Here is a 19,788-nt window from a genome sequence, read left to right as displayed (position 1 = left end):
GTGAGGTTTTGGTTTTTGACATGTGAACAGTGGCGGTTCCATGCTGGCCTATGGGGCTTTGGCCTTTTCTCTGCCTGCTGCCCTGGGCGGTGGGTGGAAGCCCTGATGATCCCCAGGATGGCTGTAGAGATCAGCCCGGCCTTGGGTGGGGACCCTGATCATCTAAGCCAATCTCAGCTGGGCTTCCTGCCAAAGGAAGAGACCATCCGGCCTCATTCTGGCTCCGGCGCCTGCCATAGGGCCAGCCTGGAGACGGGGCTGTGGCCTGGGGTTTTTCACAGCCATCAACCTCGATCACCAGGAAGCTCAGACAGTCTTGTGTCCCCAGGACACCTAGGTGCTTGAGACGGCTGTAGCCTGGCTGCGTGGGACCGATGGATGTGTCCATGGATCCCTGGGACTGGTGTCCTTTGTGGACCCCAGGGTGGCCCAGCAAGGTTTTTATGACCTCCCAGGGGCATTGCAGCCCCAGCTGGGCTCCTCTTTCCATGAGCTGGGTAGGAATCTCATCCTGCCCTTGACTACACAGTTAGACTTGGATATCCAAGTCCTGCCTGGCCTGCAGGGGTTGGGGGTGTTGGTCATCACAGCCCGTGGGAGGAGTGGCCAACCATCCCCCAGGGCTCCAGTCATTCTGGGCCCTTCACGCAGCACAGGTGTTCCTGGAGCAGTGTCACAGACCTGGTGTCCAGAGGCCCTGGGCTGCCCCCATGAGCAGCACAGAGCTGCCCTGGGGCAACTTCCCAGTCTAGCTGGGGTGGCCGAGATGCTGGGTCGGGTGGCAGAGCCCTGCTGACTGGACAGTCACCCACCTCCTGGCCCCCTGGCATCTCTGTGTTCCTGAGGGTCTCCCACAGCCCTGGTGCTGTGGACCAGGACCGCCATTCCACTGCCTCTAGTCCTGGCCTCCTGTCAGTGGGTGCCGTGGGCCTGGCGGATGCCCCAGGTGGGAAGACCCCAACACAGAGCCCCCTCCCACCTCGTTCAGCCTTCTTGGAGCCGAGTCCTCCTGTCCCCCACTTCCAAGCCCCTTCCCATCCTTGCTGCCTCCTGACCTTGGGGCTTGGCATGGAGATTGGAGGGGGACACAGGAAATGCCTCCTTCCTTCCAAGGACCGCTCCAGCTGCAAATGCAGGGGCTGGGAGAGGGGCGCGGGTGCGGAGATCTGTCTTCCCCGTGTCCCCTGTCGCCTTGCTGAGGCCACCCTCACCCTGCATACATGGGACGCGCTGCCAGGAGGGCTGAGGCCGGAGGATAGTGGGCTCCTCCTATCCTCCTAGGAGCTGTATCTCCTTTTCCTGTTTTGGGGGGGGTTGATTCAGTGGTGATGCTCCCGTGGCCTTGCTGTTGAAGAGACACATTAGAGGTCAGGGTGGAGCCCGCTCCTGTGTGGGCTGATGTCCCTTCTCCAGGAGGCCCCCAGATCACCGTCACCGAGGCAGGGCTGGTGTCCCAATGTGGCAGCGGGAGCCTGGCTGCTGTGCCCATGTGTGTCTGAGCCCCAGAACAGCCCTGGCCTGCAGACAGGAGACTGTGTTCCCTGACAGCACATGGTGCACCTTTGGTGAAGATGAACCCGCCTGAAGACAGCAGTGAACACAGGCCGCAGTGTGGCGGTTGGAACCTCAGACAGGAGACCCCAGTCTTCCTAATTAGATAATGTGAACTCAGGTCTCAGGTCAGTGAGGGTCAGAGACAGGTTGGGTTGGGGGATGGGCCATGGGCTCCCGTCTCTCTGCCACAATGAGCAGACCAGGCCTGGAGCCAGGCGAGGGGCAACTCACCAGCTCTAAAGGTGGCTCCAGCCCTCCGCCCTTAAGGGCCAGATCGGGCCTGCGAAGGACTGCGGGTCCTCCCTCCTCCCCCTACACACAAACCCAGGAGAAGGCGCCAGAAGGCCCTGTCCTTGCTCCCCACCCAGGGTCAGGCACACCCCTCCTTCCCCATGGGTTCTTTGGCTTCATGCAGTGAGGGGAGGGGGCTCGGCAGGGTGTGTGGCAGTGAGGAGACATTGCTGGGTGGGGTGGGGTCAGGTCCCCTGGTGCAGCTGTGTCACCTGGCCGCTGGCCTGGCAGCGCTGGGAGAACCTTGTGCCTGGGCCCCGGCCCCCTGCACCTGCCAGGCCCTGTCCCCCCCTCCACTTGCTGGGATGATTCACAGGAAGGGGGAGTGTCAGGGGTTTTTGGCCTTTGACCAGCTCACCAGTGGCAGGGGTCCTGCAGCTGAGGGTCAGCTGTGGATGGCGTGGTTCCTGCTGTGGATGGACGTGTGTGGTTAGTGACCCCAGTGCTCTCTGCTCTGAGGCAGCAGAACCTGTGTCCCCCACTTCTCAGATGAAAGATAGGTGTGTGTTTTGCAGCCTTGTCCCATACTCACCTTGTTGACTTGTCCTGGCTCTACTGGGCCCGGCATGGCCCACGCAGCCCCTTCCCCACCCCAGCCTATCTCCTGGGCAGTGATGAACCTTGGACAGGAAGGGTCAGGTGCCCTCGGAGACCCTCATCCAAGTGTGAGAGTGACGCGGTGTGCTTCATGAGATGTGTCCTGCACTTTCCTCGGGACTCACTCTGGTGGCCCTGCCTTCCTGGGAGCTGGTCGGTGCCAACCACAGGTCCCTGGATTCTCAGCTCTGTCTCCACGTGAGCTGTCTTCCAGCCGGGACTCTGGGAATGTGCCAGGGACACACCTGTGGTGACTTCCCCAGCCCCTCGCCAGCCTCAGTGCCTCAGCCCGGAAGCAGAGGCAGCCACCGCGCCAGCTCTGAGCTGCTCCGAGGCCGGGCAGCGCCACTGTCCACCACGCTGGCTTGGGTGCTGGGCTCAGTGTTGTGTCGGTTTCTATGGAGAGAAAACAGCCAGGGCTGCCGCCGCTGCGAGAGGGAGGGGTGGGGACCGAGGAAACAAAACAGACCCGGCTGGGTGGGCGGGGCCGCCCGCATGGGCGGGGCCTCCTGGCCACTTCCTGGCCGGAAAGCTGGCGAGAAAGTTGTCTGTCCCTTGAGCTGGCCGCTGAGGCCAGGACGCTCTCAAGATCCATGCTGGGCCTTGTCAGCTTTCTCTGCACATGCGATGCCCAGAGAAGGAGAACCTGCCTCTGGGGACCCTTCAGGCTGCTGTGGAGTTGGGGGCAGCTCCCCTGGAACCCCTCCCGCTGGCAGGAAAGGCCACACAGTGTCTGGCCCTGTTGTGGGTGACTGCCAGGTCCAGCATGTCTTCCCTTCTGCCCACGCCATCCCGCTGGCCCCACCGCCCACACCTGCCCTTCCGTAGCCTCCTCAGCACCGGGTCACTCTGCTTTTTCCTCTGTGCTGCTTGTGGGTGTGGGTGAGGGGCCAAGCTGCACCTCCCCCGCCTTGCTGTGTGTCTCTTGATGGGTCGAGTTCCCCTCCCTTCCCCCAGGAGGTCTGTGCCCAGAGGAGGAGAGGTGGGGGCAGACGGCCGCCCTCCTCTGGGGGCACCTGCCTGACAGGCCACACCCACCCAGGGGCTGTGGCCACTGCGGCCGAAAGGGGTGGGTACTCCACGTGGGTCCTCCGACTCCATCTCTGTCAGTGGTCAGGGTGAACCGGGGATTTGAGGGCCCATGTTTGTGTGCTTTCCTGGACAAAAGCATCCCCAACAGTAAAAAGAAGGGACTTGTTTTGTTGTTTGAAAGGTAGTACAGAAAGCCCTTTGGCCCTGTGTTGTGTTTGGGCCACGGTGGCCGGCCTGCATGGTGTGTCGTGCTGTGGTTCAGACGCCTGGGGTTTCTGCAGGCTTGAGCCACCTCCACCATGAGTTTCCATCTCCTCACCGTAACCAGCCCTCTGCATGCACTTGGGGTACGTTAACAGATGGGCTTTTAAAACTCTTCTTTTGGAGGATCTTTCTTCTTAACTGGTTAGAAAGCAGTTTCCAAGTTCCCTCGCAAGGCTGCACTGCACAGCTGGGGGAGCCCTTGACCCCGGGTCCCTGAGGACCATGAGCAGCCGTTGCTGAGTCTCTGCAGTCACGCACTTGGCAGGTCCAGGGGACCATGTGTCTTGAGGATTCTGGCCGGCTATGTAACTCGGCTTTTGTCCGGGAAGCAGAAAGAAGGGCTAAAATCTCTGACAGACTTGTCTTGGGGGATTTTGTTGCTAATTAACACCATTTCAAATAAAGAAAAATAAGATGTTTTAAGTTCTACCGTTCTTGGAGTAGTAGAACGCTCTAAGTTCTACTGTTCCTCTTTGTTCTGTGCAGTGCAGATGGGCGCGTCTGAGGGATGTGTGGGGAGCTGCAGCGGGTTCTTGAGTTCTGTCCTTGCTTTGCGGGCGGGGGGCCTCCACAGCTCCTTCTGCCACCCTCTGAGGAGCGGAGGGCCGGACGATGAGAATCTGGGAGCCCGGCTTTCCTCCAGGCCGGTCTCCTTCCCCCTACGTGGTTGCGAGAGGCCAGGACACCCTGCTCGGCAGGGGTGGGGGGCGAGTGGCCCCCTCTGTCTGAAGGAAAGCCCAGCCCCTTGGGATCTCGTGCTGTCTCGCTCTCTGCCCGCACTCTCTTCCTGATGGACTTCATCTACCGAGAATCTGTTTAGAGTTGACGCCAGCCGGGTGTCGGCCGTCGTGTGACCTGGGATCCAGCCCCAGTGTCTCGTCCTCAGGTTAAAAGGCTCTTGGGAGGGCCTCCTGGGGCTTCCTTCTCCACCGGCCTCCTGCCCCGGGGCGCTATGGGAGTCTGGCGTCAGGCTCCAGAGAGCCAGGCAGAGCCCCGTTCTGTGTGGAGATGGGCCTCGTGCGGCCTTTGGGTGGACACCACATATGGGTGTTTTTGCTTAGACTCTGAAGACGGGGAGCGTGTTTCCTGGACAGGAGAAATCCTGATGTGGAGAAACAGGAATCTCCTGATGGGCGGTTCGGAGCCTGAGAACATTGTTAGTGGGCTGTCCGCCTGAGGACGGCGCAGGCTCTGTGGCCCCTGTGAGGTAGGCAGGTCTGCCCCCATGGACTTCAGGTGCTGGAAAGTGGGGCCTGAGCAAGGGCCTCCCCTCAGTGGGTTGGGGTGTGGGGTGGTGGACCTCATCCACATGGGGCCTCCTGGGACACAGGGAGCCTGGCTAGCTGGAGTGAGGGGGTCGTTGGAGAGCAAGGCTCCCCCTCTCTCACTCCCGCTGTGTCTTTGAGGCCCCTGCCAGCTCCTGCACGATCAGCAGGTCTGGTCAGCAGATCTGTTTCCCTCTGGCCTCTCAGGATGCACTGAGCTGGGGGCTCAGGGTCTATCGAGTGCCCTCTCCCAGCACCAGGTCTCCTTCCTGGAGTCGTGCTTGTGCGACAGTAAACTGAACGTGGGAGTCACACCTGCCGGCTCAGAGGTCACTGCTTGACCAGCGGGGGTCACGTCAGTGCCCCCAGGACACAGATGGTGGCTGGGATCCGGGCATGGAGCTCTTGGTCCTCTAACCTCCGCCACAGAACCGACCGGCCCCTGCACCATGTCACCTCCTCCCGATGCCAAGCTTCCCAATCCTCCTGCCATCGCACAGGGAGGGACTTGGTGCTGCCCACTCTGCCCATGCCGCCCTGGTGGCCCCTCCCACAGGAATGGGTCATGGGTGAGATGGTGGAGGCGCCTCTGGGGACACAACCCTTGCTGCTTGCTCTGATTGTGTGCTCCCTGGCGGGATTCTGAGCAGTCCTCAGCCTTGTCCTCCCTGGGCCCCCAGGTGCTCGGCAGGCCCCCTCCTCTCTGCTCTCATCCAAGGCTCGGGAGCCAGTCAAGTCCGAGGGCCTCAGTGGGCATAAGGCTGGCGTTCGGAGGAGCAGGAAGACCCCTTACTGGAAGGAGGCGGGCTGCTGGGTCCCAGTGGCCTCTCATCGCGTGTGGCTCCCATTTTCATTGACGCTGTGGCTTAGCGGTGCCCCCCTGCCCCCAGTCAGCATCTGGGTCAGTGTCTGACTGACAAGACCAGTTGCGGGGGGCTGTCTTCCACCCAGGCCCTGTCTCGGGGCCAGCCAGGCACACCGGCCCCCAGCCTGCTGGGTTTAGGGCTCTGCTCTGGGAAAGGCCTGTTGGGCCTCGCCCGTCCCCCTCCTGACTCCATCCCCTCAGCTGACTCCCACCTGCCCCCTGCTTGGGGTTCTCTCTGAGGCTCTCACCTGGGGCAGCTGACGGATTACACATGAGAATGTGCAGGCTACATGTATGCCTTAGGTGCCCGCACACACATATACACATGCTCCCCCACACGTGCCCTGACCTTGTCCTGACGGCCAGTGCCCCTGTGAGTCCAGGAGCATGTTGGGGTGCTCTGTAGGTGTAGGGAGCAGAGGGTGGCCCAGCGCCGCCGCTGGGCAGAGCTTACAGCTCTGAGGAGGAGGAGGCCAGCTAGTGGAAGCAGAGAGGGGCGGGGACCACACCCCCTGGAGCCTCAAGGGAGATGCCGCGGGTGCAGTGAGGCGCCATGGCACCCCTGGTGGCAGATGCTGGTGTGAGAGGAGCGGCTGGGGGGCGAGCCCGGGTCAGGAGGTGTCGGGGGAGTGACCCTGCAGAGCAGCCGCCTGGCCTTCATCAGGGGACGGCACCCACGCATCCGTCCTGGTTCCTGTGTCAGAGGCCTGTTGGGGGTCAAGAGAGTGGTTGAGCCTCCTGAGGGCCTGGTGGGGCCAGGGCTGCCCATGTGGACCACAGTGTGTCCAGCCCCCCTCCTGCCCTGTGAACTGTTCTCTTCTGGTGAGGCTGGGGCTCAGTCACCCTCCAGGAAGGGCGGCCGCTTTTCCTTTCTTGTTCTGGGTAGACAGGCTTGTTTGTCCTCCTCCCTCTCCCGGGGCCAGAGCCTGCGTCCACTCCACACTGGCTAGTCAGGGCACTCACCACCCTTTAAAACCAAGAACAGTGTTGTAGGAGTAAAATAAGCCCCAAAACAAGAACCGTGGATTTTCAGAACAGCTTCATTGTTCTTGGGTTCTGGTTCTTTGGGGTTTTTTGAAAGTCTTTTTACGGTTACTTTCCAGTGACTGCGAAGGAAAAGAAAGGTTCCATTCCCCCTGCCCGGTCCGGCGGGACTTTCCCTGACTTTCTGATTCTCAGGGGCGGCGGGTGTGGGCGGCCTGGTACGGGGCTGGTGGCAGGGCTGTGGCATGTGGAGACAAGGGCACCAGAGGCCTCTTGTGGTCAGGACAGACGTCCAGGGTGTTCAAGGACACATACCCCCGAGCCCTTCCCCCACCCCCTGCAGTCTCCATGGAGGGGCGCCAGCCGCAGCTGGGTGGCCGTCTCGGGGGCTGCCAGACCGTGTGCCTGCCCAGGGTTCCTTCTGACTGGTGTCCAGGGCTCCTTGGGGAGGGAAGGCCCCACCCCTGCCCCCACCCTTGCCAGCCGAGAGCTGCTGAGGTTTGGTTCGTGGGGGAGGGGCAGTGACTTTGATTAGAAAAGTCTTAACTTATTCTCATCAACGATGTGGAAGTAACAGAAAAGATGACCTACTTAAATTTAAAAAAATCAAAGTGAATCTGTAAAATTGCTATTTTCACTTCATTTTGGGGTTTGGGGTTGTCTTGCAAATTTAATCTGCTTCCTCTGTACCACAATAATCAGAAAATAGGTTAATTTAAGCGTAATATGAAACATGAATGATCACGTGGAAAATATTAATGGTACTTACAAAAATAGCTTGGCAGTTTCTGGAACTGTAAAATCTCCCGGACTGTCCACGACGCAGCCCTGGGGTGGACTTAGAGATGGTGGTCCAGAGTGCTGGGCCAAGAGCTCCCCTCAGGAGACCTGGGTGCTGTTGGCAGGACTTAGTCTCGAAGCCTGGGTGGGACGTGGTAGCTCAGAGCCCCGCGTCCGCCCAGGGGCCACACTCTGTCCTCTGCAGCTGCCCTCCCTTGGGGTGGGCACCCCTGCAGGAAGGAGCCTGTGGTTCCCTGCTGTGCCCACCCTGGATGGGGGCATTCTGGGCACGGCAGGGCTGGCTGTGGTCTTGAGTGAGGGGGGTCGTCCACCTGCTGGAGCAGGGTTGACCTCCTGCCCCGGTGGGCCCTCGTGCCTGCCCAGAGCTGGGGCTGGTCCACACGAGGTTTCCCTGTGTCTGCTCCTCTCAGGCTGGGTTTATTTGGGTGTTTCTGCCGTTTTCTTGCAGAGTCTGGGCGTCTGCGTGGTGCTGCCTCTCACCCCGTTCCTCCCAGGGGTCTGTGTAGGCCTGAGGTTATGAGTTCTTGAGAGACTTTCCCCTGCATGGTGGGCATGGCTCCTGGGGTGCCCACTGCCCACCACAGGGTTTAGGAGGTGGGGATCTGGGGGTCCTCAGGAATTAGGGGCCACCTCTTGTGCCTGGCCTCTGTGTTTGTGTACAGCCCACCACCCCCACCTCAGAACCCTGACCAGGTCCATGCTGTAGTCCTGGACATGCCCTGGCTGCCCAGCCAGGTGCCAAGTGGATGCCCCACTGAGACCTTCCCTGACCTCTGACGCCCTCTGGGCCCTGTGGGTCAGAGTGGTCCTGTGGGCATGGGGCCATTACCTCTTCCAGGGCCAGCCACAAGTGGCTCCTCAGGCGTCCTGCTCTGTCCTTTGCTGGAAGGACGGTGAGTCAGGAACCGTTGATCCTCGGTGGTTTGGCTTTTCAATCAACAGTTCATTTCATTTTTCTCATAGGTAGTTTTAATAGCTTTATGGAGATGTAATTCACGTGCCATAAAGTCCACCCTTTCTGAGAGCACGATTCCATGCTCAGGCACCAGTGTCTAGTCTCAGCACATCTGCATCACCCGGAAGGAAACTGTGCCTCGTGGGCCCCCGGGCCCACTGGTGCACTTCCTGTCTGCAGATCTGCCTGTTCTGGACAGTCCACGAGAATGGGGCCGAAACAGTGTGGCCTCTTGGGTCTGCTCCTCTTGCTGGGCCGCCTAGTGTCACATGTCAGAGCCTTGCACTTCACTGGGACCAAGGGGTGCTCTGCAGTGTAGATGGATGGACCACGTTTCATTTACTCCTTCGCCCACTGATGGACACGTGGGACTTTCCACTCCTTGGCTGTTAGGAACAATGCTGCTATAAACACATGTCCCATTTTTTGTGGATGTGTTTTCAATTATCTTGAGTGTGTCCATCCAGGAGTGGCATTGCTGGGTCGTGGGCTATTCTGTGCTTTTGAGGAATTGCTGGGCCGTCCCATGACCATTCCCCTCCAGTAGCACGGGGTTCTGGTTTCTCCACGTCCTCCCCAATGATGCCGCATATCATTCATCATTGAAACAGCTCCAGCTGTCCTCGTGAGTGTGAGGGGCACTTGGCAGGTTACTTAAATTCTCCCTATTGAGATGATTGTGAATTCACATGTGGGTGTACTTTGTCTGGATTCCTGTAGGTTCTGGTCCCAGGCTGAGCCCCTCTTTCCAGTCCTCTGGGTGTTTACCGAGCTCACGGGGTGGTTCTACATCCAGCTGTGCCGCGGCTGCCTGGGTCACGTCCCCGCCAGCAACACACAAGTTCCCGGTTTCTCTCCTGCCTCCCAACACATGCTTTCTGGTTGTGATTGCAGTCATCCTGGTGGCTGTGAGGTGCATCGCCCTAGTGTGAGACACTGAGTGTCTTCACTTGCTTGATGGCTGTGTGTCCTCCGTGCAGACACGCCTGTTAGAGTCCTTTTCCCCGGACTTGGGTTGTTTTCAAAGTCTTTCTTCCGTTCTGTGGGCTGTCTTCACTTTCTTGGGGGTGTCCTTTCAGGCACAAACGTTCTGATTCTGCTGGATTCCCCCTTTGCTGTTTCACTTTTGCTTCCTTGTGCTTCAGCATCATTAGGGAGTTCGTAGCGGTGGGGCTCACCCCTTTAGAGCCTTGGTTTCTCCAGACGGTTCACCTTCAGGTTTTCTCTGAGCTGGTGTAAGGGTCTCTATGTTGGCTGCCGCCTGGTGAAAGAGGGTGCAGAAGCAGGTTGATGGACAGGGTGGTGGAGACGGTGCAGGCAGGTGTGTTGTACAGCAGAGCTGATGTGTCTGGAAGGCACGCCCAGCTTCATGTGAGCTTCACGTGGGGTTTCCTGCTCACCTGGAGGCTGTGTGCACACACCAGCCGTGTTGGGACATGGCCCTCAGCTGAGCTGTGGCGCTTGCTCTGGGTGTCTGTTTGTCTAGAAGTGAAGCTGCCTCTGGGGAGAGGCTGACAGTCCTCCAGTGTCTGATGGTAGGAGGCATCTGTGCCACTGGGGCTTGGCCTGGGCGGGTCGGGTGGTTGACAGCAAGGCTGACGTTGTCCTTCGAATCAGTTGACGACCAGGGTCTGGAGGCTGGACGGTGTGTTTCACTCCCTGATTGAGTGCAGCGCCTAGGTAGACCCTCACCTGGGCCTCATCCCCAAATGGCAGAACTCTGCCCCTAGCAAGGAGTCCAGGGAGCTGAGTGTCATTTTCTCTGTGGGGCGGGTCTTCCGTCCAGGTTGTGCTCCTCATCCCTAGTGGAGGTCTCATCGGAGACTCTCCCGCCCGGTTCCCCAGCCACATCACCTGGTGCCGCTGGACCAGAGGGTGTGTGGGTGTTGGCTGCCCTCAGCCCTGCAGAGAGCCCAGGGCAGCGTGCATCCTGGCCTTAGGCCCCGAGGCCAGAGGGGACACCTTTGTGCTGAAGAGAGCAGACCCACCCAGCTCAGGGGTGGGGATGGGGGGGGCACTGCTCTTTTCTGGGTGTCTGTGCATGCGGCCTCCCCGCCGAGCTCTGCGTGTGCACGACTGTGACCAGGGGCATGTGCCCCCGTAGGGAGGGTGCAAGGAGTCTCTACATCCTGACCACCCAGGGTGTCCTGGGCAGGCACAGCTATACTCAGGTGGCATTTCTCAGGGCAGCATAGTGCTTGCCTGGGTAGGTGGAGCCCGGTCACCTCACGTTCCGGGGCCTCAGCCCAAAGCCCACACATCCCACAAGGGCTCGGGGATGAAATTGTGGACCTGGGTGGGGAGGTGGCCCCAAGTGGCCACCCTCCCGCCAGGCAGCCACCTGGGTGGTCTTTGGATGCTGCACGCGGCCCTGCGCCGCCCCACTGTGCCATATTCCGGCAGCATCTCCCTCTACCCTGCCTCGTGTCCATGTGCGGGCTGAGAGTCTGATCTTCCTCCCAGAGTCTGGGGCCATTCAGGCTTGGTCCTGCCTTGTGCTGGGCTTCTCTCACTCCGGCCTGTCCAGGTTGGTGCCCTGGCTCTGCCTTTTGGTCAGAGAGCCTCACCTCTGCACCGCCCGGTCACCCCAGAGCCAGGGGCCTGGGTGATGGGCCAGTCAGCGCCCCCGTGTGCAGAGCTCGCACTGGGTGCTCTGGCGTTAGTCCGGTGCTGCCGGCCGGTGTCGGGAATGTTCTCTTCCTTCCTCCCATGTATGCTTTCTCTTTCTGTTTAAGGTGGACAGGGTGGGGCCTAGGAAATGGAGTGTGGAGCCAGTGTTCACAGTGCAGAACCCAGGGAGGAAAACCCGAGACAGCTTCGTCCTCGGTAGTCCGAAGCCCTCCTTTCCCCCAGGAGCCCCCTGCCTGCAGAGAGGACCCCGGGTTTGCCTGGCTGAGCTGGCCTGCAGGACCTCTGGGGCTCAGACACTGAGTACAGCCCTTGTGAGCACGAGGGGTGTTGCCGGGAGCCACCCCTGCTCTGCCTGTTGCCCCCTGTGCTGCCCTCTGGGGTGGCCACGGCCTCAGCAGCCATGCACACCCTGCTCCACCCATATGCGGCGGCTCCACGGTTTGGGGCCTCTGACCTGGGAGGACAGGAAGGTCACGGGGGTGACGTCACCCCCCGTTTTACCCCAGATCCTGCACACATGTGCAGGTCCCTGGGTGATGCACAGGCTCCACAGTGACAGACAGGCGTGGCCGCTGAGCAGTCCCGGGTGGCGGCTCCCTGTGGCACCGGGGGGGTTCTCCTGGAACCCATGTTTCTGCACTGTCCCCATAGGCTTCTCTGTCAGGCAGGATGTGTATCTTGGAGTGTGGGGAGGCTGCTTGAGTGCGTCTTGGATTCTGGGGCCCAGCAGGGTCAGGAGCCGGAGGCTACAGGCTCTGCCCCTCGCAGAGATGGCCATGCGGCTATCACTGCACACATGGCTGTGTCTCCGATCTTCTGCCATCTCCATGGCCCATCCTTCCTGGGCTTTGAAGAGGGGTCACTCCCTCGGGCCCTGGTGGCCATGCCTCCTCCTCTGGTGCTTCCTCATTCCCATAACCAGCCAGCTGGACTTTGTGAAGAGCACACCGGGCTTCCTTGGACAGAGTCCCCAAGGTTGCTCGGCTCCTGCATCCCGGGTGGACCAGGGCTCAGGCAGGTTGGGTGGGGCAGGAGGCTCCAGCCTTTCTCCCGAGCAGGAAGCTGCCCCTGCTGTGTGGTGGGGCTTGCTGGCCACGTGGGGGTGGCCTGCGGCCCGGGTCGTCTGACACCTCCCACAAGGGCTCCCTGAGGTTTCTCGGAATTGGAGGAGCCGGCAGGGCGCTGTGGCTTCTCTCCCGTGAGAACTCGGCTCAGACAGGAAGCCCCACCCTTGCGGGTGGCGCCCGGTCCAGCACTATGCACCAAGCTCGGGAGGCCCCCAAGCATTGCCCAGCTCCTTTCCCCTTCACCACCCCCAGCAAGAGCACCAAGTGTGTTCAGATCTGAGTTGTCTGTCCACGCCGTCTGAAGGACCCTCAACCAGTCTCCCAGGGGCTGGGTGGGCAGGCTGAGGGGGCAGCCACCCTGTGCTGGGACCAAGGCCAGAGCATGCCACCCAGCCCCACGGGTCTGGGCCTGAGGGTTCCGCGTTTCCTGGAGTGGAGTTAGGGAGCCTTGGCTGTGGGGTTGGGAGTGGCCCGTGCATTCACCCAGAAGTGTGGACTCTGTTGCCCTGGCGGCCTTGCACCCAGTTGGCTCCGTCCCTTGAGTTTTGTTGTGATGACCCTGCTGACCCGGCAGCTGACCGACCACTTCCTCCCCCACAGCCCTGGAAGCGCAGGCCCCTCAGGGCGAATTCTGGGGTTCGGTATTCGCTCCAGGTGCTCCCTGGGGCCAGCAGGCAGGGGGCAGTTGGACACCAGCCCTGGAGGCCACTCCAGCTACAGTATCCAGCAGATACAAGGCTCATGTGTCCTGAGCTTCCTTCCCCTACACGAGACTTGGGGACGTCCAGGGGCTTTCTCAGCGGGCTGAGTGCACTCAGTTCATGTTGGGACTGTTTCCTTCCAGCAGGGACGGGGCATGGCCCAAGCTTTCTGCTCACCCGTCATGCAGCTGGCCCAGCCCCACAAGAAGTTTCTAAAATTAGTACCATGTGGTGAAACCCAGGGCTCTGGGGGCGCTACATGTGATGCCCTTGGAAAGCTCTGGGCGACCCCAACAGGGCCCTGTGCTTAGCCCGCGAGCCTGCCTGCCGCTGCCCCTTCCAGACCTGTCAGCCCGAGTGGGGTGGGCAGGGTTCCCTTCTGAGCGGACGTGCTGTGGGTCCTTGGCCTCTGCCAGCTATCAGGCCTGTGTGGGACCAGGCGCACCGTGCGATGTGTGCCTGAGGGGTCTGCGTGTCCCTGGACATGCCTCATGTGTGGCTGCGTCCTACCCAGCGTGTCAGCGGGAACTTCTGTGTTGCTCACAGGTCTCTGATCCACCGGCCTCCGTAAGAAAAGCAGATGACGCCCCCTCCCAGCACCCCACATCCTCCGAGAAGGACAAGCAGCCAGGCTGGCTGCGGACCCTGGCCAGCTCCTCCAGCAAGGTGTGGCGCGCAGCACTGGTAGGCGGGGCGGGGGTGGGGTGGCCTGGGGCACCCCTCTGACAGCCCCTCTTCCCACAGAGCCTGGGCTGCGTCCACCCTCGCCAGCGCCTCTCCGCCTTCCGACCCTGGTCCCCTGCGGTTTCCGCGAGTGACAAAGAGCTCTCCCCACATCTCCCAGCCCTGATTCGAGACAGGTGAGTGACCCTCCCACCGTGACCACCAGCCGTGACCCATGGGGCTTGCAGACCAGCCAGAGAAGCAGGTTCCTGCTTTAATCAGGTTCCCACTTTAATCATCCCTGAGCTTGGCGGGCAGGTGGTCTGGAGGTCTCGTGTCAGGCCCCAGCTCTCCGGGTAAGGCAGTTGCAGAAGTGCTGTCCTTTGGTGGTATGGGGGAGGGTGTCTAGATTTTCTGTGCTCTAAAGTTGGTGGCACACAATGCTGGTGTGGCTCGTCCCACGCACGGTGGCTGGGGGCCGTGTTCCAGCTGCCCCAGGCTGAAGTGTCCACTCCCTCACACTCTCTGTGGGAGCAGGCCCTGCTGTGGGGGGCGTGCAGGGGCCGGGGAAGCTGTCGAGGACCCAGCACCTGCTGTGTCCCCCACAGCTTCTACTCCTACAAGAGCTTTGAGACGGGCGTGGCCCCCAACGTGGCCCTGGCCCCGCCAGCCCAGCACAAGGCAGTGAGCAGCCCACCCTGTGCCACGGTCGTCTCCCGGGCCCCTGAGCCCCTCCCCGCCTGCATCCAGCCCCGGAAGCGGAAGCTGCCTGCGGACACCCCTGGAGCCCCGGAGACACCAGCACCCGGGCCTGCCCCCGAGGAGGACAAGGACTCGGAGGCCGAGGTGGAGGTGGAGAGCCGAGAGGAGTGTGAGTGCCCACGCCCCTCTGCTCTTGGGGGTGGTTGGTCCTCCCGGGAGAGTCCTGTCCCGGGAGAGGAAGCTCTGCTAACTTGCTTCTCCGTCTGTCTGTCTCTGCAGTCACCTCCTCCCTGTCCTCGCTGTCCTCTCCATCCTTTACCTCATCCAGCTCCGCCAAGGACCTGAGCTCCCCAGGCCTGCTCGCCCCGCCCGCGGCCCCTGCCGCCCCCGATGCCACGGCCCCCACCGACACCCCGAGCAGCGGGCTGGAGGCGGAGCTGGAGCACTTGCGGCAGGCCCTGGAGGGCGGCCTGGACACCAAGGAAGCCAAAGAGAAGTTCCTGCACGAGGTGGTGAAGATGCGTGTGAAGCAGGAGGAGAAGCTGAGCGCCGCCCTGCAGGCCAAGCGCAGTCTGCACCAGGTGAGCCGCTGCACACCCGTCCCACACTGGGCCCCAGGCCACTCCCTCAGGCCACTTACTTCCTTTCCAAGAGGCTCCTCCTGGCCTCCCCTGCCCGCCTGACTTGATTAACGAGTCCTCAGCACCCGGGAGGGCGGGGCTGTCACCCAGGGCTCTGTGGCCTGGGCCCCCTGGTCTCTCTGCTCTCACACCTCAGCCAGTGTCTGGCATGTGGGCTCGCTCAGCACAGCCCTGCCAGCCCCAGAGCCAGCTTGCAACCGCTTGCTCACTCAGCACCCCTCCGTCTCCCTGGTTCTGGTTGGAGGTGTGATTTCCCACATGCATATTCATGAGCATGTTTGCAGGGGTAGGGCTGAGTCCCCAGAAGGGCCACCTCCTCTCCATCTGGCCGTGGCCCCTCTGGGGCCCTCAGATGGTGCGGTACCTGGGTGAGCCCCTCCCTGGCTCAGGATACCTCCGGGGGCTGGGGGCAGTGCTCGGAGGGGACAGGGACCCATGGGGCGGGCGGGTGCTGGGGAGGCCTGGCGTGGGGGCGCCTCTGAGCTGGCCCCTCACCCCAGGAGCTGGAGTTTCTGCGTGTAGCCAAGAAGGAGAAGCTGCGGGAGGCCACGGAGGCCAAGCGCAGCCTGCGGAAGGAGATCGAGCGGCTCCGTGCGGAGAACGAGAAGAAGATGAAGGAGGCCAACGAGGCGCGGCTGCGCCTGAAGCGGGAGCTGGAGCAGGCGCGGCAAGCCCGTGTGTGTGACAAGGGCTGCGAGGCTGGCCGCCTGCGGGCCAAGTACTCGGCCCAGGTGCGCAGGGAACTGCGGGAGGCAGAGGTGGTAGGCGCGCCCTTGGCATCCGTCCCCTCCTTACCAGGCTGTCTGGGTGTGGGGAGCTGCTCGGCTTCAGGCCCGTCCTCCATGGGGTGGTGGTGTGGCCCCAGGCTCTGCTCTCCTGTCCTGGAGGAGGGCTGAGCTCACCCTCACATGCCCGTGAATGTCTCAGCCGGTCCCCATTGGCCATGCTGCCATCTGGGGCTGGTGCTGAGCAGCAGGCTCCCAGGGGTGGGGGGTGGGTGTCATCCCCTGTCTCAGGGTCTCTGGAGACGGTGCTGGTCCTTCTACCAAGCTCATCAGTAGGTCCAGTGGGTGGCGTGGGAGGCGAGTGTGTGATGGCCGGAGGGTCAGCCCAGGGCCAGGGCAGCAGCAGGGTGGGTGGGGAGCAGCTGGCTAATGCAGGCGTCCCTTTCAGATCGAGGACCTGCAGGTGAAGCTGCAGCACGCAGAGGCCGATCGTGAGCAGCTGCGGGCTGACCTGCTGCGAGAGCGGGAGGCCCGGGAGCACCTGGAGAAGGTGGTGAAGGGGCTGCAGGAGCAGCTGTGGCCGCGGCCCCACTCCGAGGCTGCAGGTGGCGAGAGCACGGCCGAGCTGGAGCCCTAGCCGAACCCACTGTCTGCTGTGCAGGGCGGATGCCGCAGGGCGGGCGGGCAGCGGGCTTGGGGCTCCGTGCCAGCGGGACGCCCCCCTCCAGTCCTTATAGCACAACGTCTTACTGTGCCTAGAACCAAGCAAGTGTTTGGAACCACATACTTTTGGAATCCACTGCAAAATTTTCTACTGGCCAAGTTCAAGCGTGCAAGCCGGTTCCCAACTGCCCCAGAGACGAGGGCAGCTCGGTGGTTGTGGCTGGCCCTCCGCTTGCCGGAACGTTCTAACATTTACACTTTTGTTATAAGCTATTTAAAACCAATAAGGAGACTTGATATTCAGAAAAATCACCACGTTTTTTAATGACTAACTTTTAAAAGCCCCACCCACACGTGATACCCCCCGAGGACCCACATGGGAGCCGGGGCCCGTCCTGCCCCTCGAAGCCATCGCAGCTCGTCTGCACCCGCGGCCGCGTGACCACACGAAGGGTTTTTCTCCAGAGTCTATTTTTTCAGCGACAAGAACCCGTCTCCCGCACTGTCGGGGGAGGACCCGGGGAGTGCCGCGCACGCGAGTTGGAACACTGCCGCCTTACCCGCCTACCGCCACCCGCAGGGGCGTCCGCAGGGGCGTCCGCAGGGGTGCTCGGGCGGGCGGCGGGGGCGGGTCCGCGCTGGCCGGGCATGTGCCCTCTTCCACGCGCCCCTCCGTCCAGCTGGCGGCCCACAGAGGCGTCTGCAGGGGTGCTTGGTGGGGGGCGGCGGAGGCGGGTCCGCGCTGGCCGGGCACGCGCCCTCCTCGCGCCTCTCCATCTGGCCGGCGGCACGCCTTCTGTTTGGGCCGAGGCTGCAGCATTGCAACAACAGCATTATTTCAGTTTTTCTTTTTCCTTTTGTTCGTTCGTTCATTTAAACGTATACTTAGAACTGCACTTTGTCAAAAACCTTCCCCTTCTCTTTTTATTCCCCAGTTAACTGAGGTTTTTACTTTCAGATACTGCAAACCGATTTCTAGAGCATCCACATCCTAAGTGCTCGAGTGTCTAGAAACCCCTCTGGTGCTTGGTTGAACAAGGGAATCACACGAAAACGAAAACGCAAAAACTGAACTTCGGGGGGTGGTTCTGTGCCTTCCAGCGTCTTGTACAGCAAACCCTGACTCGTCTTCTTCCCCCAGAATACGTCTCCAGTAGCTGTTGGATCTGCCATGATCACAATGAGTTACCTGCATTTATTCCAAATAATCGCGTTTACTCTCAACTGTATGCGAATTGTATAAGGTTTCTTATGCCCAAGCTTGAAAAATGATTTCCCAGTAGACCAGGTGGCTCCCTGACCTAAATCATGGTATTTATTTACGTGGAGAGACCTGACCAGAACCCTCTGCCCGCGTCCGTCCCAGCACCTGGCAGCTGTGGCCATGGGAGGTGGTGCCATGGCCGCCGAGTAGAGCAGAGTTCGGGTGACCACGTCACTGGTGGGGTTCTGCCCTTGGTTTGCTGGGTGGGGGCTGGGTGCTGCCAGCCCCCCTTCTAAAGTGCAATGCAAAAGGGACACCGTGTATATGCAGCGTGCGTTTGGTTGTTTTTCTTTTTTTTTTTAATTTTTTTGCTTCTGTTTTTCTTTGCAGTTATTAAATCTGTATGCATGGACTTTGAAACCTCTGCCATACGTATATCCACCGATGGGCATTATTACCGTGTCGTGTAGAGGGTCGGTTGTGTCACGCAACACTCAGAATGCTGTGTTTACCCTTGTTTTTCCAGAGTTGTGTTTTCCAGTCATTTCTTCAAGGGAAACTAAATGATTTAGTTGGAGCAAAGCTTTGAGTGTGTCAGTGTGCTTCTGTGCGGCTGTGCTCTGTCGCCGTCTGAACCCGCAGTGAGGTCGCAGGGCCCCCGGGACCTGCCACCCGAGGCCACCGGGTTTGCTCCATTCACTTTCTGAGTTTTTAGACTTCAGAGGGAGACACATTCTTCCAAGTTGCGCGTGGGGGCAATGTGTCGCCTCACCTCCCTTTTCTCACCCGCACATCTGACCATCAGCTCGGTCTGCCCCGCCACCATCCAGCTTGGTCCCTGATACCTGATACCGGGAAGAGCTGAGGTACGGCGGTGGGGTTGGGCAGCCTCGTCCCCCCGACCCCAGGCCCACTGTGAGGGTCCCATGACCTGCCAGAGCCAGTGGCAGCCGTGGGCGAGGCCGGCGTGGGGCTGTCTGTCCCCGTCCCCGCCTCGGGGGCAGGGTCCCCAGGCTCCTGCCTCGCAGCTGCAGTTGCATTTCTTTCAGAAGAGGCATCTCTCCGTAGGCTGTTGACTCTCCCCGTGTGTAATACCCATTACCAGAATGACCGTGTATTCAGTTTAATCACTCATTATTTCTATGCTGAAAGAAGATTTTTAACGAAGGGAAAAAACAACAGCAATAACATATCTATGGAGCAGCTAACTCACTCACATAGTGTCCTGCTTTTCGTACAGAACTCGCCAATGTACAAAGCGACCGTGTAAATACTCTTTCCTCTTACACTCGTGTATCATATGTGTACATGGTGGGTCATCCCCTGGGACTCTCTCCTTACTGGTAGCTGTCCTATTTTCTGGGTTGTTTCTAACAGAGGAAGAACATGCCCACCGGCTTCCTGGGCAACCCCACCCGTCCTTCATGCCTGCTCACCGGGCTTGGGGGGCTGTCTTGTTCTTGCTTTAAGTCAGGAGTCACAAACGACACTTTTTTTTTTCAATTAAGGAAAAAAACCACAGCTCCACCCTGGTGCCCGCCAGGAGCGTCCGCATCGCCGTCCCCTTCTCTCCTTTGCTGCTGCTAATGACAATATGACGACTTACTCTACTATTCGAAAACTATTTTTATGTAATTAATGTATGCTTTCTTGTTTATAAATGCCTGATTTAAAAAGAAAAAAGAAAGAGCTTGGCATATTTCTCTATTTCTCTGTGTACCCGTCAGTCCTTCGACGCCCCTCCCCCAAACAGATGACATGACTCAATCAATCAGGGTTGGCCCTGCCCCTCCCTGGGCTACCACCAGGCCTGAGCCCAAGAAGAGTAAGGGGGTGCCTGTCTTCCTATCAGACTCTGGGGTCCTTCGGTCTCCATTGACTCCATTGACAAGTGGGCAGGTCCTGGCTGGGGCCCTCTGTCCCTCCTTTTTGGTCACTCTGAACTGTGGCTCCTCGTACTGTGGGCATCCACTGGGGACGCCTCATCTGCCTGCTGGAGTAGGTGGCCAGTCCCCTGCAGAGCTGTCTCATGTCTTAATGGGGAGGCAGCCAGCAGCCTCAGAACTGCAGACCCCAACGTGCTGCCCTAAAAGATAAGCAGAGCCCCCACCCTACCTGTGTGACTCCCTGGGGGCTTCTCCAGACCCCCCTGCCCCTTGATGCTGGACCTCACCTCTCTAGGC

General features: G+C 60.5%; 1 protein-coding gene across 1 annotated transcript in view; it reads left to right on the top strand.

The window, feature by feature from the left end:
* The window catches only part of SKI (SKI proto-oncogene), a 62,316-nt gene extending 43,012 nt beyond the window's left edge, over positions 1-19,304 (top strand). The window contains exons 5-10 of the mRNA XM_055583792.1: positions 13,554-13,673; positions 13,752-13,867; positions 14,279-14,541; positions 14,652-14,953; positions 15,514-15,744; positions 16,187-19,304. Of these exons, the coding sequence (XP_055439767.1) occupies positions 13,554-13,673; positions 13,752-13,867; positions 14,279-14,541; positions 14,652-14,953; positions 15,514-15,744; positions 16,187-16,375 (1,221 nt within the window). The 3' untranslated portion in view covers positions 16,376-19,304. The remainder of the gene's footprint in view (positions 1-13,553; positions 13,674-13,751; positions 13,868-14,278; positions 14,542-14,651; positions 14,954-15,513; positions 15,745-16,186) is intronic.
* The last annotated feature ends 484 nt before the right edge of the window (positions 19,305-19,788 follow it).

Source organism: Bubalus kerabau, chromosome 5 (assembly GCF_029407905.1).
Source record: "Bubalus kerabau isolate K-KA32 ecotype Philippines breed swamp buffalo chromosome 5, PCC_UOA_SB_1v2, whole genome shotgun sequence".
Lineage (NCBI taxonomy): Eukaryota > Metazoa > Chordata > Mammalia > Artiodactyla > Bovidae > Bubalus > Bubalus kerabau.
The sequence above is the reverse complement of the archived record's forward strand: the minus strand, read 5'-3'. Positions and strand labels throughout refer to the sequence as shown.